Source organism: Molothrus aeneus, chromosome 1 (genome assembly GCF_037042795.1).
Source record: "Molothrus aeneus isolate 106 chromosome 1, BPBGC_Maene_1.0, whole genome shotgun sequence".
NCBI lineage: Eukaryota > Metazoa > Chordata > Aves > Passeriformes > Icteridae > Molothrus > Molothrus aeneus.
In genome coordinates, this window is record NC_089646.1 from 14,774,035 (window position 1) to 14,788,063 (window position 14,029).

Below are 14,029 nucleotides of genomic sequence, written 5' to 3' on the forward strand. Positions count from 1 at the left end.
AATGCCTGCAAGTAGTCTTTCAGGGAGTATAAATTCAAAATTTATTTTGTACCTCTTAATTCATTCTTCATTATCTCACCATGATTTCTTTTTCTTTTATCTACCCTGAGGTGGTGAAGATTTATTTCTCATTGTCACAGATGTTTTTATATTAGACTTGATTTCATTGCAATACCTTTTCACTGCACAGGAAACGGGATCTGCAAGTGCAGAGTGTGCGAGTGTTTCCCCAACTTCACTGGCAGCGCCTGCGATTGTTCCTTGGATACTACACCGTGTATGGCATCGAATGGGCAGATTTGCAATGGAAGAGGAACCTGTGAATGTGGCACCTGTAACTGTACAGATCCCAAATTCCAAGGCCCCACCTGTGAAATGTGTCAGACTTGCCTTGGTGTCTGTGCAGAGCACAAGTACGTACCCAGAAAACCAAGTCCCAGCTTCTGTGCGTTTTGAGTTTGTCATATGTGAGAATTTTTAAAACAAAGATAAGTAAAACTTCCACTAAGATTTTTATTTAAAAGAAATACTACTGAAATTACTACCTTGACAGTCAGTAACTAAACCTAGACCTGTGTGGGCCAGTGAAATTTGGAAATCCAGGTTTTTAGAAACCTAGTGTTTTCTGTGTGAAAACTTGGAAATATGTTTAGGATTAGTGGCTAAGAGGATTCCTGTGCAACTCACTTTGTGCTGAGAAAAAAACTTGGTATTTTTAGTATAAAAATCCTGTTCAATCTGCTTTTTTCAATTAATTATTCAGTGATACCCCACTGTAAAGCTCATCACTGAGTTTTTCTTTTTAACCTGTGTGTGTTCCACTCTAAGTACCCTGTTCTTACAGAGCCTTCTCTGAGAGTATTCATTTCCCAGGTAGAGGTGTTGAAAAAGTTTGGGTTTTTTTTCTGTCCTTCAAACCTGTGGGTCATTCAGGGAAAGAGGATTTTATGAAAAGGGCTTTTGTCAATCTCAAGGTATATAAATGTTCTGACTGGTAAACGCCATGTCTTACTTTATTTTTTTCCTAACCTTTGTGGCAAAAGGGTTGGGTTTTTTTGGGCTTTTTGCCCTGTTTTCTCCATAACATTTCTTGAGATTAAATGCTAGAAATCTTCCATGAACACATTCAGAAGCACTTCTTCTGTTTTGTTCTTGCCCAGGGACTGTGTTCAGTGCAGAGCTTTCGATAAGGGCGAGAAGAAGGAGACGTGTTCCCAGGAATGCATGCACTTCAACATGACGCGCGTGGAGAGCCGCGACAAGCTGCCGCAGCCGGGCCAGCCCGACCCCCTGTCCCACTGCAAAGAGAAGGACGTGGATGACTGCTGGTTCTACTTCACTTACTCTGTCAACTCCAATGGTGAAGCCAATGTCCACGTGGTGGAGACCCCAGGTAGGAACATGATGTTGCCTGTTCCTCCTTTGTTGTTGATTTGTGCAGTTGTTGGGTGCCTCTGGTTGATTTGGGTGAGTTAAATGCATTCAGAAATGGGTGCCTGTTACCTGAGTGACAGTTGTGCATGTCCAAGTAGAAAAAAAAAGTAGAAAAAAGTTTTAGAAAAACATATGTGTCCCTAGATCTAGATTTTTCAAACCCTTGGGCTGATATAGAAACAGATTCTATTTTTTAAAAACAAAAGGTAAATCAGATATGCGTATTTGTTGAAACATTTCCTGTTTGCACTTGATGTACTCTGACTTACTTTATCTCTCCTGTAGCAAGTCCTATTTAGATAAATTTTGATAATTTTTTTAACTAGGCTTCTGCTACAGGTCATAAACAATGGAGTCTGTGGGGTTTTGTTCCTTTTTTCTTTTCCTTTTTTTGATAATTTGAGATCAGTCTACATGAGATTGTGTACTATGCTGCAAACTGCTTGAATTTTTTTATGCTGAAAACCTTTGCTTTTACTCGACTGTGGTACCTTCAATAGTAGATCCCAAAATAATTTTGTTTAGTTGATCCTTAATAGATCAATCTTCTGATAGAAAAAAAAAAGTGAGAACAATTCAACAATTCTATAGCTCCATCAGTAATTTACCATTTCTTTACCAAGAGTATTGTTAGTTTGAATCACTGGATGTTGCATCTAACAGTGCAGAATTTATGGTTCTGTACATTAGCAGTTTGTGATCTCCTGATTTTTAAAAGCCTGATAGAAAATACACATGTTAGAGATTTAGTGCTGTATTATATACTTGAGGAATTTTCAGAATTTATCATTTTAATGATCATTTCTTAACACACTCCTAGTGGCTAGTGGCTCTTAGAAATAAATACTGCTTCAATTCAGAATATTTTAAAGACTCTACCAAAGTAGTCCACAGTATAGAGGAGCTCTCTCTCCTAGGACAAGCTGTATATGCCCTATGCTTTTGGGGCCTGACCTTTTCATGTACAAACTTCTGCTGCCTTAGCTCAAAGGTGAATCAAGCCCATTGTGCATGAGGAGGCACCTTAATTTGTGCCATACAAGTGCTGAAGGAACAAGCTCTGGTCAGTAGAGCAGTGCTCTGTGGAGCAGACACTTTTTCCTGACTGCCTCCCAAGGAATTCCTGTCATGTCCCTTCCCACTTCCCTCACTCTTGCAGAGGCAGCTATGAAGATAGGGAGTGTGGGGGAAGCTGTGTTCTATCCAGTTGTTCTGTTGTAGAGGACTTGCATTCATTTGCTTCTGACTCTTTCAGTCTGTGCACTGAGCTCTGCAAAAGCCTTTCTTCAGTTTGTGGTTATTGGGAATTTCATGTTAACAGTGGAGCTGGATTTTAATTTGGAGGGTTATTATTTCTGTGTCAGCCACTTTAAATCACCTTCCATCTCATCACAGTCTACAGCTTCTTTGTGAGGGGAAGAGGAGGGGCACACACTGATCTCTGTGGTGACCATGACAGCACCCAAGGGAATGCCCTGAAGTTGTGTCAGGGAAGGTTTAGGCTGGATATTAGAAAAGGTTCTTCACCCAGAGGGTGGTTGGGCACTGGAACAGGCTCCCCAGGGAAGTGGTCAGAGCACCAGCCTGACAGAGGTCAAGAATTCTTTGCACAATGTTCTCAGGCACAGGTGTGACTCTTGAGACTTCCCTGTGCAGGGACAGGAGTTGGACTCAATGGTCCTTGTGGGTCCCTTCCAACTCACGATATTCTGCTTCTATGTGTGGGGCCTGTTCTGCTGGTTGGCATTTGTGCTGTCTCAGCTTTGACTTGGAGCTCTTGCATGTTTAAATACAGTTGCTAGTTATTTTACTCTTAATATTGTAAATAATTAGCTTAAGGGGTAAGTAGCGTATAGACTATCGTTCAGAACAGAACGGTTGTTCTGTTGCTAAGATCAAACGCAAATTAGAAGGATAAAAATAAGCTGGAATGTTACAGGATGTACATATTCCAAAAATTCTGTTATTTGAAAGAAAAGTAATATTGGCTTATTTGATATTTAAAATACTGGCTTCAGTACAAAATCAAACATTAACAGCTTCTGGATATGCATTACCTTTACCATTTTGGAAAATCGTGTTTCCCTTGCTTTGTTCCCCAGAGTGCCCCAGTGGTCCTGACATCATTCCCATTGTAGCCGGTGTGGTTGCTGGAATTGTTCTTATTGGACTTGCATTATTATTGATTTGGAAACTACTAATGATCATTCATGACAGAAGAGAATTTGCTAAATTTGAAAAGGAGAAGATGAATGCCAAGTGGGATACGGTGAGTCAAGAAGCTTTTCTATGCATAAAAGCTGCAGTAGCAGAGGAAAAAGAGAAGATTTTTGTTCATGTGCTTTAAAGTGTTTCACATTATAACCAGTCCTCTTGGAGAGGTGTTTCTTGAGGCAAGAAAAGAGAGTAGCTGCTCAGGTTTAAATAACATTTCAGAGAGGAAATGTGATGGTGACAGAACAGTTCAGCTTGGCAGTTCTACCACACTCTACAGCCTATGATTAAAGCGTTTATTACAAAGATGAGTCATTTCTGTAGAAAGCAAAGAAGAAAATTTTGCACTGATTGAGGAAATCTTGTAAATACTCACACAGGGTTAGTTGGGAGACTTCCATAAAGTCACAAAATCATGGCTGGTACTGGTTTGTTGAAATCTTCCCAGCTCTTTGTCAACAGAGAAATGTGCAAGAAAAACAAGCCTGTGGTCTATGGTTTCCAGAGACTGCAGAATCGCTGCCTCTGGGCAATGTCAGGAGCCTGCTAATCAAGAGCCTCTTCACCACAGTTCTGTAGAAGTCAACGCCCCCATGTGCTTGATGAGAAAATATATTTTTAAAAAATTGTCCTAGAAAGCCTTTTGGTTTTATTTAAGAAAATTGATTAATCTCGTAATGGGGAAAAAAAAATTACTAACATTTTATTTTATATATAGCATGATTCTTTTTCAGTGATAGTTGAGAATGTTGCTTTTTCTTTCCTGTTGAATTATTCGACATTGACCATTTCTTTTACTTCAGCAAGAAAATCCAATATACAAGAGCCCTATTAACAATTTCAAGAATCCAAACTATGGACGTAAAGCTGGTCTCTAAGTCTCAGTTTGTATCTCCTTTCATTTTCTTTCCTTTTTTCCCCCTTTGCATGTCACTTCAAACTCACTGTGTGTCACAGTCCGTTAATCACAGTTTGAGTCTTGCTCAGTGTATCTACTTCTGCTTTGATTGTGGGGCTTTCAAGAATGCAGCTTGAAAATTTTTAACTGGTTTTGACAGTGAGATTGCTTACTTACTAATACTGCCAATACTGGCTTAAACTATACTCCAAGTGATTTTTAAATTTTTTTGTCTAGATGTGTGGATACATAATAGAGCAGCTCCTAGGATTGAAGAATATTTTTGGATTGTTGAGAGACACACAGGGGATGCTTTGTCTTCTAGTTCTTCAAATCAGCAGTCAGTTTGCTTAAAATCAATATTTTTGCTAAGCTAGATTAGATACTCTTAAAATATCCCAGCCTATAAATATCCGTGTTTTTATTGGAATAGCTCTGTGAACATGCAGAGTAGCATTACTTTTTTTGTCAACTGCTTTGGCTTCTCAACCTAGTATAGACCTAGTCTGTAATTAAGGTATGAAGTGCATATACTCTACTAATTTTATAATTAAATGTGCACCTTATTTTTTTCATCCTTATTTCTATTGAAACTGACAATATCACAGTCCTTGTAACCTAGCCAGCTTTAGGGTGTCCATAGATATGGAACATTAATAGGACAGGAGGAAATATCCTTGTCCCCCCTAGATGCATTTTCCACTCAGTTTCTTACTCTCTCCTAAACTCAGCCTGAGCCCCTCATTTGGTTGGAGCTGCTGAGTTCAGTTCTCTTCACACCCAACACACCAAAGTAACAGCAGTGTCCAGGAGAGGAAGTCAGTGAAGCACAAGGGATGAGCTGATGCCTTTTGCAGACTCCCAGATTGCCCTTCCATGAGTGCTTGAGGTGTTCTCCTTCCCTGGGACCCCCAGCTGCTGGGGAAGGAGGGAAAGGGAGGCTGACATGGGGGAATGGATGTCAGAAGAGCACTAAGAGAAAGTAGTGTAGAGATGAGACTAGAGGGAGGGGAATGAAGAAGTTGTGAAGGCAGCACATCCATTAAACATCCATGGAGTTTTTTTCAGAAGCCAGTGGAAGGGAAGGATCTATATCTCTAATTTGATACTGTCTGCTGTCTCCCTTTTTCAGTGTTGCATTTGAAAGTTTTTGTAAAGGAAAAATAAGAGGAGAAAGCAGAAACTGAGAATATTTAAGCTCTTACTGTGACAACAGTTCCAAATACTTTGTGTAGCATTCCAAGCCCTTCCTGATGAATACCTTCCTTTCCTCTTCACAATCATCTCACTTTGCAGTGTGTCCAGAATGGATTGTAAACAACATTCCTTTTGCCTGCTACATCAACCACATTCACCTCCTTTTCATTTTTCTTCCCAGAGCCAATTATTCTGGGAAGGAAATTGAGTTTTTGGTCCTTTCTAACACTTCACATATCCATCTGGTGAAGTCTCTGTTACCTGTTCTTCTGCCATTCACTTAATTGTGTACTTTCTGTTGCATGCAGGACAAGCACCTAACAAACCATACGGTGTGTAACTTCCATTCTCTGCTCTTGTTCTCTGCCCTCTGACTCTTCAGGATGTAATGTTTGGTGCTGCCATTTCTCCTCAAAATGTATTTCCTGCAAAAAGCTTTACTCTAGTGTCAATGGAGAGATTGACTTCTGCCTTTTTGGTTCACTCAGATATGAAGGTTAAAAGTGTGAAAGGATGTGCTTTGGGTTTTTTAAACATGACTTTATAATTGTCAGTATTCCTAGAAATATTAGAAGTCTGGGGAGGGAGGGAGGTGGGTTTATTCTTATGGACCACTGAAAAGGAGGAGGTCAGAATTGTCAAAGTAGGTGAGCCATGAGATGTAAAACAAGGTCCTGCTTTTCCCTATGGATGAGATTTTCTGGTGGTTTCACATTATTGCCATAGCCTCTCATTTAGATGAAGAGTTGCTTGTAATGTCAAGACAGGAAAGTCATCTGAAACCCCATTATATGAAAATCACACTATAATAGATTCCCTCCAGGTGTGTGCATCCACAAATTAACTTTGTGCAGTTTGTGTGACCCTTCCCCTCTCCCACAGCCTTTGTCCACACACAGGCTGGGGCTCTGTGGCGAGAGAACTGCAGCACCTGGAGTTTGCCATGGACCAGGTACTCAGGTATTTCCCTGGTGCTGGTCCATGGTGGTGCAGATGATGCAACAGCATCCCAGTGCTCAATGCTCAAGGCAGCTGGGTTTGCCCAGGTTCTACCCCAACCAGCCATAAAATCTTTGGTGCATGCTTGTAACAAGTCTAAGGATGAATTTCTTCTGGACTAAAAAGCTGCATCACAAATTTAAAGCACAGAGCTGCTATCTGTAGTGAATGCCATTACCACTCCTGTATGGGGATAGAGTGTGCATTGCTAAGCATTTTCAAACAGACTCCAGATTCAGTCATCTTGAATTTCACAAATGATAAACACATTTATATTAGACACTAATGATAAAATATAAGAAATTTAAGTCTGTAGTAATTTGGTTAGCCTTATTAGCAGCTACAGGTTAAAATGAAAAAAAAACCCAGAAACAATTCAAAGTGCTCAAAATCACAGGGACTTCTTCTTCTCCTGAGTTGGGATTTATTCCTGTGACTTACCTTGCTGCTGAATGATGGAGGTGCTCTGGGGGTGGGGGCGGAGATGCCTTTCATGTAAATCCCTTTCCTGTGAATTGCTGTGTTCAGTGAGCGCTGGTTTGTGGCCCAAGGATGGATGGACGGAGGGATGGATGGACGGAGGGATGGATGGACGGACGGAGGGATGGATGGAGGGATGGATGGAGGGGGATGGACAGAGGGATGGATGGACGGATGGACGGATGGATGGACGGATGGATGGATGGATGGATGGATGGATGGATGGATGGATGGATGGATGGATGGAGGGGGATGGATGGAGGGATGGATGGATGGATGGATGGATGGATGGATGGATGGATGGATGGATGGATGGATGGATGGATGGATGGATGGATGGATGGATGGATGGATGGAGGGGGATGGATGGAGGGATGGATGGATAGAGGGGGAGGGATGGATGGATGGATGGATGGATGGATGGATGGATGGATGGATGGATGGATGGATGGATGGATGGATGGATGGATGGATGGATGGATGGAGGGGGATGGGTGGATGGATGATGGATGGATGGACGGATGGATGGATGGAGGGGGATGGATGGAGGGATGGATAGATGGAGGGGGATGGATGGAGGGATGGATGAATGGATGGATGGATGGATGGATGGATGGACGGACGGACGGAGGGATGGATGGAGGGGGATGGATGGATGGACGGACGGACGGATGGACGGACGGACGGACGGATGGATGGAGGGATGGAGGGATGGGGCTGGCAGCGCCCTCTGGTGGCCGCCCGAGCACGGAGTCGGCCCCGTGCTCCTGGGAAGCAGCGCTGGACAGCAGCAGGGGCTGGAACAGTCACAGCAGCTCTTGAACAACATTGAGCTTTAACTCCATTTCTTACAGTGACTTAGGTCTTAAACCCACTGTGGAGGTAATTTCAGTGAATGTTGAAACACTGAGCCCCTGGAGCAAAAGGAATAAGAAGGTTAATTGAACACAGAACTATTCTGTGTCGTCTTTATGCGACACTGGACTGAACTGTTGTCCTTTGAACACCCCAGTCTTTTAAAGACTTTTTAAAAGTACCTCCATCTTTATTTTGTTCAGTATTTCACTGAGTCTTGTATGTAGTTACTCTTTGTTAATTTTAATTTTGGTTTAGGTGTACATGGACTTTTCAGTTGTAGGGGCATGTGGCAAATGTGTTTTCCCTAACTCTGCATGCTTAAACCAGTGTATTCTCTGCAGTGCCATGAAGAAAAGGGAGCATTTAAAATCCTACTATTTGTCTAAGACAGCAAGTTTGGAATCCCATGTTTTAAGTGGCCAATTAAAAGACTGGAATGCTTCTAATGTCTGAAAATATATACCCTCTGCCAGCTGTGAGGCCCTGAGCGAGGGGAGCATCATGTTGGATAAGTGGATATTTATTTTAATGAAGAGCTGTCTGCAGGAGACCCTGCCAAGGCAGGGTGGTTGGGGTGGCTGGAGCAGCCAGAGCTTCACCAGAAGAGAGCAGGGAAGGAACCTGCAGATCCATCAGGTGGATCCTGTGTTGCAGTTTTAGGCGGTAGAGCCTCAGGAGCCATTTAGCTGATCAAATGTCAGGTTGGGTTAAGCTGAAGAGTTGTGAGTATTGACTAAATCTCCATTATTTGTAGTGGGAACTGAGACACTGACCTGATATGGGGAGACAGCTAGTCAAGTGCTTTATCCAGTGACCTAAATCCCACTGTGTGCTTCTGACAGAGTTTCAATATCCTTATGGGGCTTATGCTAAATCAGCAGCATGAGAACTTCAATTCTGACTTCTCTTTAAAAAGCAGTGTAGTAGAAAACTTGCAATCTTGTTATTCAAATTGTATGTTAAGCCTGATTTCAGGTTCAAATTAGTTGTATGAGTTGCACCTAGCAAATTTCCAAGTTTTAGGCCTTGCCTTTAGACCCATTCCTAGGCTATCTGGTAGAATTTATCTCTCTTCTACAACTAGAAGATGTGAGTGTATAGCCCCTGTTTGTGCTGAGAGGAGTCTGTTCTGTAAAATGTTGGAGGATAAGTATTACACACAGCACAAGTATTACATAATGCCTTGCCATGGAGGAGCTGCACAATAACTTCTACTCTGCATATGATGCAGTCTCTTATGCTTACAGACTTCCTCTGCATCATAAACTTTATTGGTTTACATTTAAATTTTTAAGAATTCTCCATTAAATCTTGTCAAGGAAATAAGCAATGTACATTGCCAAGAACTTTGAGGCATAAAGAGATACTTCAGGACCAGATGAAATCCCTCATCCCTGCATGTTTTTCCCATTTTGTTTGCATGTTACTATTGCAAACCTTTTACTAAAAATATTGGGGAAGGTCATAATTTTGCATTGATTAATTAGTGTGTCTGAGAACTAGCCACATCACATGATTGTCCATGATTTAAAATTGAAAAAAACCCAACCAAATGTTACTCCTCATCCCTTCCCAGACCAGTAGGTGATACACTTCTAATCAAGACAGCATTTGCCTGGGAACTGATAGAAGGGGAAAGGGACTTTTGCTGTTACACTGTACTTGTGAAGCACAGCCAGCACTGAACACCCAGCTCTTCCTTCAGGTGACACCTCTGTCCAGGTGACATTGACTCAGGTCTTGAGAAGACTGAACAGAGAGCTTTGACTTCCATTGTCTGGCAATCCAGGTTCTGGCTGGACAGATCTCTTGGATCTAGGCAAGACTGGATGTGCCACCTTGCTCTTTGCATGCTAGAGAAGCTGGCTGTGAGGAGAAAACCCTTTTTCTGTGAAAGGAACCATGAGAGCAGCTGCAGGGTCTCCCTCAGCAGCAGCCTCTGTTGTTGGGGTGGAGCAGTTACTCATCCTGTGCTGGGCCTTGCAAACAGAAGGCAGCAAACTTCCCAGGAGCCATGATTAGAAAATTTCACACCAAGTGAGATTCTTGCTTGCCTTTGGCACATTCTGTGGTATTCCAAGCTGTTTTTCCAGGTTTATGACCCTGAAAAATAGACGCCTGGTGTTTGTGCATCCTTTAATTGAGTGTAGGAAAAATCTGTTTAACCTGAAATATTGTAAATGGAGTTGAGTCAATATGGTTGTACAGCCCATCTCAGATTGGGGTGGGGAGCTCTGAAGGGACAGAGATTCCCTCACTGCTGCTGAAGGGCAGATCCAGCCCTGGCCAGGGCAGCACTCGAGCTGACATCCTCACTGAGCTGAATTTTCTCAGGAATCAGTTGTGTGTGCACAGAGAGCTCCATGCTGGCAGACAGCATTCATTTAGGCTGAGGTTCAGGCTATGCTAAGAGCTCAGGGCTGCAGCTCCAGGCCCTTCTAGCAGTGGTCCTTTCTCCTGTGAAGATTTATCTGTTAATTTTGAGTTCAAGCTGTTCATCTGAGGTGTGCAAGGATGTCATAAATGAAGTAAGACTTACTGAGATAGAAGGAAACCTGGGGGGAAAGGAAGCTTAAAATAAGCTTCATTTGGGGGGTTTTAAATCTCAGCAAGAGAGATGTAAGCAATTGTTCTGTAGGCTTGTCTCATATCAGTAAAAATAATTGTTTTATTACAGCATCTGCACCAGTACAAAAGTTTCTTTGTTTTATCTGTACATTTTGCTCTTATGGGGGCTGGGGGAGACCTGCAGGAATAAAACGAGAATGACAAGTACTGAATGTTCACTGTAAATATTGACTGTGTATTAGCAAAATACTAGAAGTCTTTCCACGTTGCTTCTAGAATTCAATTACAATGTAAGATAAGCTGTTTAAATGTTTATTATAGCAGAATGGGGTCTGTGGTCAGTCGTGGTGTCAAACAATGTTGTTTACAATTCTGTTCTTCTCTATAAAATGCCCTGGGCTGCAGAGCCCTGGGTGGTGGCTCAGCCCCGAGGTTCAGCTGCCTCCAAGGAATTCTGTGGTGCAAATGGAACAGGATCCTGCTAACCCTCTGCTTTATTTATTAGCTGTGCATGCCTTTGTTCAAGTTGCTAGAAGGAAAACTAGTTTGACTTAAGCTGTTTGTGTGTACAAACAAAGCATTAATGGGTAATTTCTTACGCTGATTTTTATGCTTCTTGCAAACACATATCTTTTTTCATATATTTAAATGTTAATATAATTTTCTTTCTTTTTCTAGGGTGAAAATCCTATTTACAAGAGTGCAGTGACGACTGTGGTCAATCCTAAATATGAGGGAAAATGAACACTGCTTGTATAACTTCACAACACTGTATGCAGTATAGCAACTTTTGTAGTCACAATAAGATAGATTTAGGGCAAGCTGCAGTGATTTTACTAATGAATTACATACAGGTTTGTTTTCCTGTGTGAAAATAGACCTTATGTAATTATTTTTTTTTTAATTTTTTTTTAATTTTTTTTTTTTTTTTTTTTTTTTTTGCAAATAAGAGTAATTGGTGCCAGAGGTTGGACAAAAAAAACACAAAACTTGAGACTGTGTAGCTTAGTCAGCCCAGGTCACATGGTGCCTTTCTGACCTTTCCCATTCCCAATTTGTGAATCCAGGTCTTGTGCAGGGCATGGTGCTGCATGGCAGGACTGGGAGGGAAGGGGTTAAAGCAATCAGCATGAGGGCTCTGCCTAGCCATTTAGTATTAAACTTTTTAGCTTTACAGGGAAATCAGGGCTTGAGTTTGCAGATGTAATTAAACTCATGTAGCATGGAGCTGGTGGTTAATTGGTCTTTGACTTGCTAGATAAATGATTAAGTATTTGGTAAGTTGAGTAAGCTGGAGGGGAGCAGTGTACAAGACTGAAAAGCATGTGCATACTTATCTTTGATTTTCAAGTTGCATATTGCCAGGTTATGGTTGTGGTTAAAATGAAAAGTTTTGAGAAGAATGTTAAGAAGGACAAAATAGCTTTAAAACACGTGCCATTACTGAAGAAGTTGCTGACTGGTAACTTACTTAGTTTTTCTTTGTAAATTCAAGCCCTGGGTGGCAGTATCATGAAGTACCTTACCAAGACATCCTCAGATCACCTAAGGGCCTTAGTGATGCTGTGTCTTTATTCTGTAATGTTTCTTTGCTTTCAAGCCTGGTGCTTTGTCACCTTCTAATCTTTTAACGTATTTGGTTGCAAATCTTTTTGTAATATTTTTGTATCAACACAAGCTTTTTTTTCCTTTTATTTTTTGAGCAGTCTTAGCTGTAAATTTGCCTTTACCCTGTAGCTAAGATTGCATAGTTTGTCATGTGAAGAGTCACACATCATTCTTGACATGTGCCATGTATATTTGCCTCTGACCATTCAAACTACATCATAGTCATATTCTTGTTTTAAGTGCCTTTTTGTTTTAACAGATGTTCACTTTTTACAATGCTATTACTGGTTATTTATTAAATAAAATACCTTAAAATACTTGATCTTGTCTCTTTATCTTGTAGAAGTTGTTACTATTCAAAAAACCTGAGAATTGCATCTCTTCGAGGTAGTAATTGTAATGATACCAAAGATGCCCTGAAAGGAGTTAATGTCACACAGGAAGCTGACATTTAGGAACACTGACCCCTGTACAGTATTACCAGTGCTCCCAAATTAGTCCAATATTTAATTACATGTGCATTAACCTGTCCACTCATTATGTTACATGTTTTCCAGTTTCCTTAACAAGTCTGGTTTCAAAATGCTTTTGTGGGTTGGTAGGCTGCTTTTCCACAGAGATGCTGAAGGCTTTAAGTGGCCCATTAAGAGAGCTTTTCTAAACCCTTGTTTGAACTGGGTGTCCAATAGAGGCTTCCAGGCAGATGAAAGCTGCTTAATATCTCCAAGTGAACAGTTGCTTAAATGAGAGAGAGCAGCTGCCATCCTACAGGATCAGATTCAAGATAAGGGTCACAGATTGTGGGATTTGCTTTAACCAGGATTGGATGATGCAGCTAAGAGAGAAGATGTAGTTCAAATGGGATAAAATCTAGATGCTGGGAGCCAGGAGTAGTTGTGAATCCTCACTGGTTTGTAAACAGTGTCCTCAGGTACTTACCTGAATTCTGCCAGCTGACAGAGCAGTGAACTCTTACAGTCAGTAGCAGTGCTTCAACCCAGAAGACTGTGATCCCACACAAGCCACATGTAAGATCCCAGCAGTTTCTCCTTTTTAAAATAAATACAGTTAATATACCCATAGTCTTACTATTCTTAATCCATCCATCTCCTCAGCTCCTGTCTAGTAACTAAAGAGCTAAGCTAGAATTGTTTTATGGCAGTTGTAATAATCAGTTTCTTATCCTGGATAGAAAGTAAAGACAGAAATACAAGTCAGCTAAAGAAAGTAATTCTCTGTAATCATGGTTTATTGATTAACTAATTTTGCAATAGTATGTTGAGCCTCCTACCTTAAAACTGCCTCTAAGTCTGCTTGGAAAGTAGTCTAAGCACAGTCTTGAGCACCTACACATGAGGAATGTGGACTGATAAATTGATGCTCTGGGGATGCTGATGGGTTTGTTCCCTTTCTGCAAAAGCTACAATATGTTTTCTTTTCCATAACAAGCAAAAATTCATTCTCAGAGGAACACAGAATGCAAGTAGGATAAAAAGGAGAAGCTTTTAGTAAAGTAAAATACTGATGAGGTAGAGATGGTGAATATATTCTAGCTACACACTTCTACTATTTAGAGGATGTTTTTGAAGCACTTCTGATTTTCTTTTTGAAAAATCAGTTGCTGCCAAAGCATTTATCTAACAGAAAGAAAATATTTATTAGCAGCTGTGAATCCAACCATCAGAACACAGATTGCTGCAATGTAACTCCAGTGACTGTTCATTAATGATAATAAATACATTAACCCCATCTCAATAAAATGGATAAATTGCA

At 41.0% G+C, this 14,029-nt stretch overlaps 1 protein-coding gene across 1 annotated transcript in view; it reads left to right on the forward strand.

The window, feature by feature from the left end:
- ITGB1 (integrin subunit beta 1) overlaps positions 1-11,532 on the forward strand; it is a 45,153-nt gene extending 33,621 nt beyond the window's left edge. The window contains exons 13-16 of the mRNA XM_066551666.1: positions 191-413; positions 1,161-1,393; positions 3,537-3,703; positions 11,327-11,532. Of these exons, the coding sequence (XP_066407763.1) occupies positions 191-413; positions 1,161-1,393; positions 3,537-3,703; positions 11,327-11,392 (689 nt within the window). The 3' untranslated portion in view covers positions 11,393-11,532. The remainder of the gene's footprint in view (positions 1-190; positions 414-1,160; positions 1,394-3,536; positions 3,704-11,326) is intronic.
- Positions 11,533-14,029: the final 2,497 nt, after the last annotated feature.